A 15715-nucleotide genomic window follows, 5' to 3' on the forward strand; every position below is an offset into this window, starting at 1 on the left:
GCATTGAAAGCAATGAAGAATGTAGCCGGACAAACATTCATTTTAATATGACACAAAAGATACTCTTTGCTTCCCCATGTTTCATACTAGAAAGTAAAAAGTGTCGCAATGGCCAAACGGACTGTTATAAACGTTTTAAAAACCTGCATAAATATATACATTGTGCTCCTGGGCCTAGCAGCAACCAGACCCAATGAAGCTGGGACCACATGGCGTGTAGTTTGCTCTGTGAGGTTTCTTCTTGACGTTGTATTTTTTTTTTCCCTCTTTCTCGCCAATTCCTTGAAAAGATAATTTGAAACACGTGATGGTAGATATTGTACACCAGGCTGCCCCACACTAAGTACACTAGTGAGAATACAAAAAAAGTAACACTGATGGTTTTCCTTATCCTTTTTCCCCCCATTGTTCCTCTCTCTTTCTCTCTCATCAGTCTTGTATAAAGTCCCTGCCATGCTCCGATTATCCCGACACGAATGCCAAGGCTGTTAGAAAAGTCTGTTACTTGATTCAGTGCAAAATACATCACCTCTTCTCCGTCTTCTCCTCCTTCCCGAGTTTGCATTTTCTTCTTTACTTTTAGACCTCTGTTTGGAAATCCCCCTCCTGGACATCCAAGGGGAGGTTGACACACTTTTCCCACTCAGCAGGCGTCATTTCCAGTGAGTCCTTGGCGCTAGAGTCTAGTACATTCATAGTGGCGTAATTCTGGTACTCGCACGCTGGGTTGTAGCTCTCCCACGGGTTCTTGTTTGGCATTGCCTTGTCCTGTGAACACGGCCATGTTAGTCAGCACTACATCTTTGTCACATGGAGTTTTATAGCTACAATACTATGCAGTCATTCCCTCTAATCCGGGAATCCGGGATGTGTTCCAGATTCACCTGGAATACTTGGTTCAAAACACATTCCAAACTTTTCTAACCAATAGAATGACTTAAAACTCACAATTGAAACATTTTCATGAGGGGAAGTAAAAATAAACAATTGAGATAATGTGGTTGCGCCCTTTTACAACTGGGGATACGGGTGTGTTCTCCACCAGTCACAACCACATTAGCTCAATTTATTTTTTTTATTTCCTCTCTAAAATATTGAACTGGGTATAAATCTCCTTATTGGTGGAAAAAGTTTGGAAGTAGTGTTAGACTGATTATGGGTTGGGCCGATTATTGGGGCCGATATTTAGCATTTTGCCGATTAGCTGCATTGGTCTTTATTATTATTCCAACAGCCAATAAGTGACCAATTTAAAATTGGTTCAGGGATTATGGTTTAGTCCTATGGCTATTGTACTTTTTATCCAGCTGTAGTTACATTAAGCATATGTTGGCTCTTAGTTCTGAATGATTCCTATCACATACTGTCAAAATATAATATTTTGGTATTTTCAAATCATATCGGTTGCTGACTATTTGGAAGTGCTCTATCCATGTCGTTATATCATATCACAACAGCCTAGCATTTGAACAGAGGTGTGTAGACTTTTTCTATTCATTGTATGCTGTTTATATGTGAGCCATTTGTCTCGGTGCACCCACACTGACTGCGCCAAAGACGTTGTCGCAAATAGGAAGGAGGCTCCGCTCGCAGGCAGGGAATATGAAATGGAAAGTCATTTCTGAGAGAATCACTGCAGTAGATTCATTGGTAGTGGACGAGGGGAGTCGGAAAAAAAGGAGGGAGGGTGTGTGTATGTGTGTGTGTGTGCTGATCTTCTCAAGGTTTGTGTTTGCACTACTTGGAAAGATTAACAAGATGGGGCTAAGATGGTTATTATTGTTAGAGTATTATTATAGCTCAATGTTTAGAGAAAATCACATTAAATTAACCTGTAAGGTTTACTATATTCCTGCCAAAACACAAATATCCCTACATTTTTGTGAGTAGTGTATAATGTAAGTCATAGCTCTGCAAAGTCTATTTAGAAGCCCACACAATCTTCTATTTAATGGTCTATGCACCTCGGATGCTGTATTTTTGATTTAGCGCTGCCTGTTGTTTGTAGATGTGTGTGTATTTCAATTGCCTTGCTGTGATTTAGACGTCTGGCTCACAGTAGCATAGAATATCTGACCCATCCGATTCAAATTGGCTGATTCAAAATGTTTTTATCCATTTATGATCAAATATGTATTCGGATCTGATGATTTAAGATTACGGTTTCTATGCTCACACTAGCTGTACAAGCTTTTTGCTTTTTAGTTAATGTTCTGTTAATGGCACACAAAGAATAGGAGGGTGGAGTCAAACTGGCAAATTTCAATTTTTCTGAGTTTAAAATGAAACCACCGTAGAAACGTGATACGCATCTGTGTAAGTACCCGCCAAATTTAAAATATTAAAGACCAGATTTAAGATTTTGTTTACCGAAGATGACCACTTCGAATGAGCAACAGTGGTTCAAATGTATGAATTCAAGATTTTTGCAATACAAACAGTCCTTGAGTTCCGTTTCTACAGTGGTGATGTAACCCAAATTTATATGTCTAATGATTTAAAGCTGGGTGCTGCAATAGAACACACACAGTTATACATCCCCCTGGTTCGATAGCTTAGGTGTAAACGGCATTGGCGGATTAATGTCAGATCATGCGTTACAGCCCTCATGCGGCTATTTTGTCAGATCCAGGTGTCAAATAGGCAACTGACATGACAAATATCCGAAGTGACTCACATGGGAGGAATAAAATGGGAATTGTGTCATAGTGTAAACGCAGCCTTAGAAGAACAGCACACTTTAGGTCAGGTAGGGATGCTGATAGATTAAATCATCTGCCATGCATTTATGGTTTGGAAGAAAAAAAAAATGATGATTTCACTAAGTAGGTAAATGTGTATGTAAATCAAAGTGCATTCATGGCCTTGCATTGGAATGGATGCACTCTCGATAGCAGCTACATTAGCAAACATCTTTGTTCCCTGTGACTGGCCTGGTGGAGAAAATGCATCTTTTCTTTAAAAAAACAAAAAACAGGAGAGGGTAGGCAAGCTGTCACCCGAATAACCCCGCTTGCCCCCTATAGTCAGCTGCTGGCGCTGTATTCATGCACAAAATGTTTTTTTTTTTTTTATAACCTCTCATTAGCACAATCACACACAAGTAGCCTGCACTGCTCATCTAAATAGCTCTAGCTGAATTTGAATGTAGCTGAGAGCCACCCCCCACTGGTTTCCTGTTACTCACCATGCTCCCCATATTTGGTATGTCTCGAAATCGGTCCAGGGTTTGAAATTTCTGATTCAGTTCCTGGAACAGCTCCATGTGTCTTTTCCTGGTGTGCATGACTTTCTGCAATGGCAAGGGTTTTTGCTTTGGTATTGACAGCCAATAATGCAAATGCATCTTCTCTCCACCCACTTGCACTCTGATCAATGTGTTAGTGTCAAGGTAGTTTGCTTGTAGGCCAGGTTTTAATCAGATCTGCTCGGGTCTGCATATATACTGTAACATACCGCCAAAATAAAGGAAACATTGGGATGATTTGTACGAGGACGGCAGAAGTACTTAATTCCAAATGGCAGGAGTAACCGGATCTAACTTAATTCTTTTGTGACAAATTGCCTCATTTAACGTTTTGTTGGCGTAAGAGGAACCCTTATAATCCAATCTTGGCCCAGGGCTTCTTCCATTTAAAGGCGTTGCTGCGTGTCTACTTGAAGCAAAATGCTCCCTATGCCAGAAGCTTTCGTTCTGTTTCCTTTACTTTGCGAGGGTGCGCTATATATTTCTATATATATGCAGTAAAACCTGATTTGGCAATGCAAAGGAATGCAAAAAACTGCCAAAAGAGGGGTGGAATTTGCACGGCAAGACTAGTGCTTCAAATCAGATGTGAAATGTGCAAATGACTTTAAAAGCATATCGTTTAAAAGTCAGCGCAGAGGCGATGGATGGAGGAGATGAAGGACAAAATGTTGATGAGAACGCTCGTCCTGTTTGTCAGTTGACAGCCTTGCTTTTATCTTAACTACATAGCGTGACAATAAATCTTGTAAACTCCAATAAGCTTAAGAGGCACAACAAGTTCGAGTAAATCAAATGACAAACACAAGGATGGCTTTACTCTGTATATTAAAAAATAAAAAAAAGGATGCATGTCTTGAGGAAAGGAACACGTTTCCACATACCTCAAAGTCCAAATCGGAATATCGTGATTTTCTTCTCTGTAAAAAGAAAAACAAACATGAGAATATGATGAAGAACAAAAATACAGGTTAGAAACAGAACATAAATACTAAAACCTTTATCAGAAAGTCTGTCTTAGTGAAAACTATGGTGCCTTCACTTAAGTGATTTGCATTTAAGTCAAAGTTTGTAAATAGTTTTACAAAACAAATTGTCAGGATCGGATGGAAATGGAGCAGGACGACCAAGTGCAGCTTGGACCAGGGTTTATTGAAGAACGCAAACTAACAGACTCGGCAACTGATACGACTTAACAAAACCTAACAACGTGACTGACCAAAAAGACATGAAACAAAAAGACAGGGTGACAGGAACCAAAAACACATCATGTCATGAACACGCAACAATGATCCGACAAGGGAGTGACACGCAGACAGGACTTAAATACGAGACAGGTAATGAGAGGCAGGTGAGAATGATCACACTGGTCATGGGCACACAGGAGGGGAGGGGCGAGCACGCAGACAAAACTATGACAATATGGACATGATCGGGGACGAGTCGTGACAAAAATATTTTATTGTTTATTGTAACAAAATACCCCATTTTTATGTTGCTACACCAATAGTGACCGTATTAACACCTTGTTATGGTGTCGGTGTTGCTAGTTAAGGTACGTAAAAATACACCGTGCCATATTATGTGCGAATACCTCTAAGGAGCTCATGGAGATCGTAGAGCCCGTCTCACTCCTCGAGAGGCCAGCGCTTTCCTCCATCTCAGCAAGGAAGTTCTTGACGGCCGTGCGGGGTTCAAAGGGCAGGTTCTGCATCTGCTCAGGGGCGCTGGGGTACTGCTGCTCCAGGTTCACATTCATGTGGTCCACACCCGACGGGCTGATGTTGAAGTCAGGGCTCATCTTGTAATGCATCAGCCTCTCGTGTGGCAGAGTATCCATGGTGATGTTCATCTTGGTGTCCTCCTTCAAGTGAGCCGGGAGGGTAGCCGACCCCGAGAGCGTTGCCGCCGAGGCGCGGGGCATGACAATGTAGTCCGTCTCCATCATCTGACCCTGAGATGGGTGGCCCTCCATGTCGTGGGTGCCCATATTCTGGTCACTCTGGCGCATGGCGTCATCGGTGCACAGGTAAACGGTGCGGCGCATATCGGCGTTGTTGTCGCCCAGTGACTGCTCCTTTAGCTCGCCCACTCCCATGGGCATGTGCAGTGCTGAAGGCTGTTGAATGATCACTTTAGAGATGATGTTGCCAGGCAGCGTAGAGTAGTTGAGGCCTTCAGGAGCTTTCTCGTCCTCCTCGTCGTTGAGGGATATGCGGGAAAGCGTGCCGGTGACGGTAGCAGCGCGGCACGTGCCCATGTCCTTGTGGAGGGCTGCCAGGAAAGAGTCACATGTTGGACATACATGTCTGACAGCGTGCGCATGATCATAACAGAATAATTCCAGGCGATATCATCCAATTTGCGAAGGAAGTGAGTAAAGTGCACTGACAGGCAACATAACGTCGGCTGACCTTTTTGACAGTTGATGCTTTTATCTTGGCAGACTGACACATTTAACAAACGGGTTCATTAAAATTTTAAAGTACCTGTCGAGCAATCAAGTGGTTTTTTTTTTCTGCAATTATTTTCGCCTAATGAATAGGAATAAGAAGTAAGGTTTAAAAAAAATCACACAAGACAGTGCTGCTCAGCTAAATGGACACAAGGTTTCAATGTAAAACAAATGTTTTTATGTTCAATTTATTATTGGTACTTCCTGATAAAGGCTCTGTTAAGTACATTCTCATCAATGGTCGCACTCATGGCGACAGCGTAGAATGCGACTTGTGCACTACTAATATCTGTCATTGTAAAACTGTGCGCACAGAAAATAATCTGTGAAATACGCTGAAGTTTTACAACCATCTGATCATGATTTATTCATGACACCTGACTGCTTTTCCTTTTTCGTGTCAGGTAGGTGCACTTTAGTTTGACAGGACTGCACCGTGTTGAATGATGTGGGCCAAAAGACTTTCTGAGAGCTGTGAATAAGTGTGGTTTTTACAATTGGGTTAGGCTTAACACGTTCCAATTTTTTTTTTTTTTTTAATACCAATTGTTAAAACTTTCTTATTGGTGGCTCAAAAGTACAAAAGAACAAAAGTCTCAATATTATCTATCAAGGAATATTCTCTAAAGGCGCAAACTCCTATTTCTGATGGTGTGGAACATATTTATAGAAAGCCTAATGACATTGTGTCATGCATCTCGTAAAGATTTCCACATAAAAGGAGTAGCCATCAGCTGTTTTGATACTGTTTTGTTCTCAGATTAAAGTCGATGCTTTGGTAACTGTGAAAAACTCCTGTGGGGATTGTTGGCTGTTATGTAACTGCAGCTATTTTTACTGTATAACCTCTTTTGTTTAGTTTTTTTGCAAGGAGAGGCAATTGTTGTAACAGTGCTCAACATAAATATTAACACCGCATCAGATTTGTTGTAGAAAAAAAAAAAAAAGATTCCTTTCAGACTCAATATTCAATGTCAAAATGCTCTCATAAATGCGGGTCAGTGATTGCAAATTAATTTTGTCAACAGGCAATGTAATAATCAATCAGATAATGTCGCAAACAACCAGTAAAGCAAAAAGTTGAGTTAAAAGATTTGAAATTCACAAAACAAGACTGCAGGCGAGCCTAACCCATCATCAGATTCATGAAAATCACTCTTGGCAGTTTAAGCTAATGTGCTTTTACCTGATCGGCAGGCGATGTCTACGTCCTTCTCGAAGTCCGTCTGCAAACAAGGGATAGCGTGACAAGTAAAATATTTCATGTATACTATATGAGAAACACCTCTTAGAATGATGCACATCATTTAAACCAAAACATGAAATCATTTTTTCAAAGCCTGAATGCATATCTATGCATGACGATTCAAATGGTGAAGGGAGGGCACGTTGCCCCAGCTGCAAATAACCGTATTGAACTGAGAGCCAGACGGCACTCTGCTTTTGTGAAGACTATTTCCCTCCAAGGGGGTATTACAATACTAATGGCCGATCATTTCTCCAACATGCTAGTGGTATTGTGGTGCGAGATGAAAAGACTGACATCCCAATTTCAAAGGTCGGGCAGAGAGCGATGCTCCATTATCCCGGGAGAGGAAATGAGAGAGATGCGCGCCTGATGGGGATGGGGTCACTAATTTCAATCAAACGGAAATAAAGGGTTGAGCTTTAAAGGACTAAGAGGAGCACTAATGTCATGTAGTATCTATTCAGGGATAATTATGAGACAATAAAAAACAATCCACTGCTAAATGATGGGAGGTGTTGTTGAACCTCTAAGGTAGAGAAGATCCTCAAGCTGAGATTTGCAAGTTGCCTCTCATGAAGAAGATAAATGCAATTCATTGTGAGGCGTACATTCCATCCTCCTCTATTTATCATTATTGACTTATCCATTTTGCACTGAGCTGCCTCGACAGATATGCATGACTAATTTGCATATGAAGAACAAGCTGACTCAGCAAAGTGGCATGACCCTGCTGTTGCATGTGCACAGTTTTCTGGAGAACATTGTCAACTTATGTTGACCTTACTTTATGTTGTGCTGAACACAGGACAGAAGCACATGCATTGCTTTCGTAAATCACAACAAATTCAATTTGAAATGTTATGTCGTCATATTTAGAAACATCGGTTCAGCCGTGGCTCTAACGACAAAACACACTTACCATTATCTGAGCGTGGCCATTAGGAAAGCCCCCTGTTGCATCACCACTAATTGGATCTTGGCAGTTTCTGAGTCGACATCTGAATGCATCTTGGACCTAAGGGCAAGAATATTTCTCAACTTTTCCTCGAGTTCTTATCAATATATTAGGGTAAAATCAGGATGATAAGGGAAAGAAATTGTTTCTGAGTAGGAAAAAATGGCTCTACCTCTCTCCGTAGGATACAGTGCACCATTACGATGACAAAACCCTGCAGTGAGTCAAAGACTGCAAAGAGGATTTGAAAGAGGATGGAGCGCTTGTCCGTCATGGCGAGCACTGCGGACATCCAGGTCAAGGCCAGCAGAGGCAAAACAACGCAGGAGCTCCATAAAGACGCCCTGAGAGGATTTACAGAAGGAGAAAGGCATATTACTGCTCGGTATTGGTAGTTATCTAAAGGCTCTTAATTCACCAGCACAACAACAATGTTATTTTTATTTTTTTGCCATGATCTGATTTATAGCGGTAACAGCAGTTGCCATGGCAGTGGCTCTGCATTATCGAGTTGGACCTGCTGTATATGCAGCATTGTCTTATTGATTCACAGTCACTTACATTGCATTGCTGGCTGTAGTCGCTGACAAAGCAGTCGTTGATACAACACCACATTTGGCGCACTTGAGAGTCAATCCTGTGTGCGGCTCACTCATCTGTCTGCGGGGCAGAAAAGACAACGGCGTGACCAAGCACGCTAACAACCGCAAAGTGTGCGTTGTTGAATATTAGCACAAGCGCCCAGCGTGTGGGCGTAAGAGAGTTTCATCTTGGACTTATTCTGCCAACAAAATATGTATTTATGCCGCTCCCGTGAGAGAACTGACCTCTTTATGTCCTATGATATCTTTAACAACATTGAAATAAGATCCAATTCTCTAAATGCTTAAAGCAGATGTAAATGTTAATTGCTTTGTTTGCTCTACTAATCCTCCTCTAATTTTAAAAGGCAATTTACCTTCCAGCAACTGTTGGAAAATACAAATATACAGCAATAAACGTATTCACTGACAGAAGTGGTTATATAAATTATGGATTAAGAGAGATGACCTAACTTCTAATGTCACAAGCCCCATCGGACACATTAATTAACTAGCGTCAAAACAATATAATATAATACAATATAATAGCAAAGCAGATGCTAGACAAGCTAAACATTTTCTTTGAAATTGAAACAGCAAAGCAAATACTTGTGAACAGTATTGTTAGCACCAGAATAGAACAAGAGATCAAATTAGGTATTACTCATGCAGTATTGAAGTAATGCATAATAAAGGAAGAAAAATGAAGGTACTAACAAGGACGTGCTGTCATACCCTGCTCGATGCTTCATCTTCTTGTCCAGTATGCCGTCTCTGGACACTAATTTATTAAACACCAGAATACCGATCACCATGTTGACCTAGAATTGAAGCAGATATATTCGATAAATCATACCGATACAACAATTATTTTAAACTTAATGTTAAAAGCATCCTTTGCCGGGATGACATTTTCCATTAGTTGCAAATGATAGATGTCATTGTCCCATTTTTCTCCCCACCTCAATTTTGCGTGTGTGCACTGAGCTTCGACCTCTAGCTTCTGTTTTTTTTTTTTTTTCCCCTCATATCTGTCACATTTCAGCCAGGGGATGAGCCATGCCGTGCACACTCAGGCCGGCACGGCAGCCTTAGGACAAGATCTGCCTAATAAGAGACACTTTCCCTCTCAAAGGCACCTTCATCAAGCATTAGTGGCAACTTTACTGACGGAAAACTGGAGCAGCAGCGTGCAAATTTAGCCTTTATGTAGTTGCTTTACAAATAAATTGAAGTGTTCCTTGTTCATGCTGCCAGGTTTAGATTTGAGGTGAAAGAAAACTAGACAAAACATGAAAAAAATTCAGTCTCTGACTGAATGTCTCTCGCTCAGAAACTTTTATGAAATATGACTTTATTACAGATTCCGCCGCTGAATATTTGTTTCCCCCCCACACAAAGTGACATTCAGTATTCCAGCGGGATGTCACTCTGACAGATTAAGAGCTTCAATATTTTTATTTTAACAACTGAAACATCTGTAACATATTTTGTGAATATCAGTGAGTTTGCTTATAACAAATTTTCCCAAACTTGAATAAATTTTGTTGGTGTTTATTGTTTCTGTACAACGTTGACAATAAATCAAGACTGTCGCTCCCCATTTTACCACAATATTTCTTGTGCCTCCTTGCTATCGACTTAACTTATACGTAACATCTAAATTTCGCACCTATCCCCTGTAGTCAAGAATTGGCTGTACTGGCTGAGGCTTACCAGAACAACAGCAGCTGCAGGTCCAACAAAGGCATACAGGAGCCCTCCCTCCAAAGACAGCCAACAGCTGCAGAGAAAGCAGGGAGCAACAGTTAACTTGCAGCCAGTGATTAACATCTGAGTTAATGGCACACAAAATAACATCCATGAGTATCCCCCCCACACACACACACACACACACACACAATCATCAGGGGAGTAGGCGCCATATGCCGTAACTCTATTTGCAGATTTTCACACACTAAAGAGATTCTAAGCAGTGTTCATGCCATCGCTATCAAGCTGCGATACAACTCGAGAAATTGGGGTCCTGCTGAGCAATGTCTAAATCAGATTGCGTTTGCGGGAACTGTCTTTATGACTCTGTTTCGGATAAGTGGGCCACTGCAGAGGCACTTAATCATTACACTTAAGTGTTATCGTTCATGTAGCGAAGTGAATACTCAATGGTAGGAAAAAGAGAAACTTACTATAAGGGTGTCCCATAGCCTTTTGTTTTGGTGAATCCCATCGATACAGCAACTACTAAAGCCGGTAATCCTTGAAAAGAAAACAATCAATGATTAGTCAATTTATAAAATTATATGAATGTGTTTATAGTAAGACATTAAAGTTGCAGAACTTAAAATCCCATGTGTTTTTTTTTTTCATAACCAAAGTCCTAGAGGCTTTAATCATTGTAACGTTAAAAAAAAAAAAAATCCAATGCCCTGGTGTGACGGAATCAGTTTCTCTTCTGTGTGCTCAGAATATTAACGTTTTGGAAAGCGCGTGCAGGTGCTATTGATGTAATCAGTTTCCTGGAGGCAGGAGTCGCATGCGGCCCTTGTGGTCGTCCGTAGTCTGCCTCTGCAGTGCTCACGCACACGCGAGTCCCATAAATCATTGCCCGCAGTATTTCATACAGGGCAGAATTATGAGACAACAGGTGACATTTGCCCTGCATCTCTTTAGTAATCCATTTTAAAATTGCTCTGATTCTGAATGATGACAAATGCCGCGTATATTCTTAATCAAGAAGAGGAATCTGGGGGGGAAAAAAAGGCTGATTTAGCATCCAATAATCTGTTGAGGCATGTTTCCTATCATTTTAAATGAATAGCTAGAGCTATGTTCACAAAGCAGTGGCTCTAATGACGAAGAGAGCCATGTTTGTTGCTAGGTAACAAGAAGAATGAACATGAGCTCTTTCAAAAATATTTCTTTTCTCTTTTTAAAAGAGACCTTTCTGCTTGTCTGAAAGAAGAAACACTGAGCCAGGACACACTCAAATATTTTTTAAATCATGAACAATTGAGGTTTCTATGAATTTGAATTAGACTCATGGGTCTATGGAATAATAATTAAAAAAAAAATCTCCTACCAAGATTAAAAAAAATACATTATGTAGAAGTAATAGGAAATGTTACACAACAGTTGTATTCAAGTCGTACAACACTATTTTATATAATCCATGTGATGACAACTATTGCATGTTCAGTGAACAACTCTGCGTAACTTGCTATGTAACCTCTACACTGGAATAACAACTCAGGAACCTCCCTCCCATCCATCCCATAAGTCAATGTTGGTCCATGTTGAATTGAGTGCAAAAGCATCATAGCCTGATAGGATGACGATCCGGCCTCCTCATACAATTACTTTTACAAAACGAACCTTGAGTTGAAGGGCAGAAGCAGTGAGCTGTCAATGAGAAATTCTGCCGCTTACTTACCCCAGCCTAGACAGAGAAAGCGCTTGCGGATGAGCCTGGTCCGAACCTTTCCTGTCACTGCCATGTAAGACTGCCAGGCCTCCGTGAGAACCCAGCAGAACGATGCCAAGAAGAAGAAGTGCAGAAGGGCTGTTGTCATAATGCAGACACCCTAATCACAAAAAGAAAAATTATAAAACGTACAATTGTTAAAAAAAATGCTTCCAAATTCTCATTGATTTGAAAACAAGCTTTGAACATGATAAATCAGAGCACAAAATGGTTCTTGGTTCATGTTCTTGCTTCTGCCATCCAGACACATAATGAAACTAACCTCCTTTGGCTTGGAGAAAATAACAATCAATTCCCCCTAAAAGCAAAAACCATCAGTACATAAAACATATTTGAACCAGTTGGATGTGCAGCATCAGAGGCGGCAATGGCCATAAAGATCTGGCCACGACGTTGCATTCCTCTGCATTGACCCTCATTAGTATGCTGCGGATCCCACACGCAGCCAAGGTCAACTGTTGTGTTGTATGCTGAACAATGAGAGCAAACAAACCAAAATACTTCTTAAATGACAGAGCAGACGGCTGCACTGGAAGCAGGAGATAATAATGGAACGGCTCTTTGCGGCTTCATTAGTTCGTCCATCTTTGTTCCACGGAGAGACGTCGCCGGAGGGAGATTGTTTACGAGAGGATTAGAAATAAAGAGGCATCCTTAAGAGTCTTGTCAAGGCACACTGACACTGACTGAGGATACTTTGCACTTTTTTATCTACAAGTAGTGTCATGCAGTTGAGTATAGTGTGAGGTAAAGAGTGAAGTGCATCATTCCATCCTAGCGACTTTCCCTGTAAGTGTCCATTGAGAGAACCACACTAAATCCATCCCCTGCTGTGCACATAGGGTTCAAACACAAGAATAATCCCGTATTATCGCGTACCCGACAAGTGGGTAGGTATTTACTTAAGCCCATGGGAGACATTAAACATATACTATATGTGGATTGAAACACGACAAAAGAAGCTTTTCAGTAGCGTGGGATCAAGGCAACTGTGAATAAATGAAGGAGGGTGACATGCTTGACACAATATACAATTTCTTGTACACTTTACAGTATTTCAATTTTTAAAACGTAGTGCAGGTCTACTTAATGAAGTGTCTGGTACAGTAAGTGAAACTAATAACCCATAACTACTTGCAACACGGTCATGCTCTAGTTATGCTTGAAAGTATCAACGTTTCAATCCAATCAAGGTCTACTAAAAATCCCAAGGCATACGTCAATTGATTGCGCAGTAATGTCACATTCCAAAGACCAATACGTAATTCAGAACTCATGTACATTTTGAAGCATTATATTGACAGCATCTGATGTGTTATTATTTCAATAATGACCAGCAATTGAAAACACAAAATATACAAAGGGCGCATATTTTCTATTCACTGCAGAATACTCGTGTTGAATAAACAGCTCTGCTGTTTCCTGGAAACAGGTCATTTGTATTATATTTGCTTTACTGATCTGCCTATACCATTCAACATCACAAGTGCATGCAGATGAATACTTATCATTATGCGCATTATGAAAGCACCGGACGACTGTAGCCAGTCATACAAAACGAGCGAGGATGAAACCGGGAGTTCACACTGGCCTTTAGAAAAGCAAATGTCGGGAGCTCACTGTGTTGGTATCCATGGAAACAAAGAAAGTGAGGAAGGGACCACGTTATAATATCATAGAGCTGATAAGGCTGCAAGAAGGGGAACCGTTAAAACATGTTGGTCAGAATATACGTCTGAAGAATTAATTAGACCATACAAGAAAAGTCTCAATCATTTCTATATGTTGGTAAATTAAAGAGTCATTGTTGCAACACACTCTCAAACACCATTACATGATACACTCGTGGCACTGGTGGCATTCAGTGTATGCAAAAGGGGATTTCCGTAATACATTTGAAGAAAATAATACTTTTGAAGTATTAGTAACTGACTCTAATTGGATTAAATTCATGTTGGCTTAACATGTCATACTAAATCCCTTAGAGCACAAAACAGTTTTATTTGCCAATCATTGTGAATTGTTTCATTATTTACTATTCTTTCTTATAGATTGCAGCAGAAGTCTTTGCTTGCTGCAGAATATAAATAAAATATTTCTCATCCTGTAATACATCTAGTTTTTAAGCGTGGAACACTAAAATAATATTGTAAGTTTGCGAGAGTTCTGGTTCCAATTCTAATTTTTGTAAATCACAACAGTGCCCGTGTGTCTTGATTTGCTTTTTGCAAAGCAACATGAAAACAGAGAGGACAAAGGCAAAGCACAGACATGCAGAGGTGACTCACTGAAGCTCCTGCTCCCGAGAGGACACCTCCGCAACTCAGAGATGATTTCTATTAGGTGACAAGCAACCCAGAATCCACAAACAATGGAGCCAATTACATGCACTTCTTTCAAGAGTTGGAGCAACAACAAGTGAGGCGATGTCATGCAGCACAGCAATTAAACCCACACCAGGACTATGTTTTCGCTGGCCTACTGCTCTAACACGAGTTCTGATAAAACTCATGGAATATTTCTCAAATATTATTGCAACACGAGTGGAGTGCCTTAAAAAAAATAAAGGCACAATTATTTCTATTCATACTTTCTTTTCAACAGCACTGAAGGAGCCTGACAAAAAGAATCTAGCTTGCCAATTATTAGTGGAACATCTCTTAGTTCTTGGTGACCAATTAAGGCTCACCATGCAATTACCGGCTCCAAAAACATGAAGCACCGTTTGCTTTGGAAAAAAAAAACTTTCAAGCAATGTTATCTTACTTTGGTTGGAGGTCTCTTTGAAATAGCTGTGTCTGATCCATCCATCCATCCATCTTCTTCCGCTTATCCGGGGTCGGGTCGCGGGGGCAACAGCTTCAGGAGGGACTCCCAGACTTCCCTCTCCCCAGCCACTTCATCCAGCTCATCCCGGGGGATCCCAAGGCGTTCCCAGGCCAGCTGAGAGACATAGTCTCTCCAGCGCGTCCTGGGTCGTCCCCGGGGTCTCCTACCGGTGGGACATGCCCGGAACACCTCCCCAGGGAGGCGTCCAGGAGGCATCCTGATAAGATGCCCGAGCCACCTCATCTGGCTCCTCTCAACGTGGAGGAGTAGCGACTCTACTCCGAGTCTCTCCCGGATGACCGAGCTTCTCACCCTATCTCTAAGGGAGAGCCCGGACATCCTGCGGAGAAAACTCATTTCGGCCGCTTGTATCCGAGATCTCGTTCTTTCGGTCACGACCCATAGCTCGTGACCATAGGTGAGGGTAGGAGCGTAAATCGACCGGTAAATTGAGAGCTTTGCCTTTTGGCTCAGCTCTCTCTTCACCACAACGGACCGGTACAGGGTCCGCATTACTGCCGACGCTGCACCGATCCGCCTGTCGATCTCACGCTCCATCCTCCCCTCACTCGTGAACAAGACTCCAAGATACTTGAACTCCTCCACTTGGGGCAGGATCTCATCCCCGATCCGGAGAGGGCATTCCACCCTTTTCCGATCGAGGACCATGGACTCGGATTTGGAGGTGCTGACCCTCATCCCGACCGCTTCGCACTCGGCTGCGAACCGTTCCAGCGAGAGCTGGAGATCACGGCCTGAAGAAGCCAACAGCACCACGTCATCTGCAAAAAGCAGAGACGCGATGCTGAGGTCCCCAAACCGGACCCCCTCAACGCCTCGGCTGCGCCTAGAAATTCTGTCCATAAAAATTATGAACAGAATCGGTGACAAAGGGCAGCCTTGGCGGAGTCCAACCCT

The 15715-nt window shown here is 41.6% G+C and overlaps 1 protein-coding gene across 7 annotated transcripts in view; it reads right to left on the reverse strand.

Annotated features, from left to right (window-relative positions):
- Positions 1–444: 444 nt before the first annotated feature.
- Positions 445–15715, reverse strand: part of adgrb3 (adhesion G protein-coupled receptor B3) — an 87229-nt gene continuing 71958 nt past the window's right edge. For 4 of the 7 annotated variants that reach the window (XM_049736170.1, XM_049736169.1, XM_049736167.1 and 1 more), the window contains 12 exons: positions 11918–12068; positions 10674–10743; positions 10204–10270; positions 9205–9308; positions 8468–8566; positions 8079–8250; positions 7871–7966; positions 6889–6928; positions 4842–5521; positions 4132–4167; positions 3188–3292; positions 445–768 (listed from right to left, as the gene is read on the reverse strand). In XM_049736170.1, the coding sequence (XP_049592127.1) occupies positions 580–768; positions 3188–3292; positions 4132–4167; positions 4842–5521; positions 6889–6928; positions 7871–7966; positions 8079–8250; positions 8468–8566; positions 9205–9308; positions 10204–10270; positions 10674–10743; positions 11918–12068 (1809 nt within the window). In that variant the 3' untranslated portion in view covers positions 445–579. The remainder of the gene's footprint in view (positions 769–3187; positions 3293–4131; positions 4168–4841; positions 5522–6888; positions 6929–7870; positions 7967–8078; positions 8251–8467; positions 8567–9204; positions 9309–10203; positions 10271–10673; positions 10744–11917; positions 12069–15715) is intronic. The other 3 variants (XM_049736165.1, XM_049736168.1, XM_049736166.1) reach the window with 3 other exon arrangements.

This window comes from Syngnathus scovelli, chromosome 12 (genome assembly GCF_024217435.2).
Source record: "Syngnathus scovelli strain Florida chromosome 12, RoL_Ssco_1.2, whole genome shotgun sequence".
Taxonomy (NCBI): domain Eukaryota; kingdom Metazoa; phylum Chordata; class Actinopteri; order Syngnathiformes; family Syngnathidae; genus Syngnathus; species Syngnathus scovelli.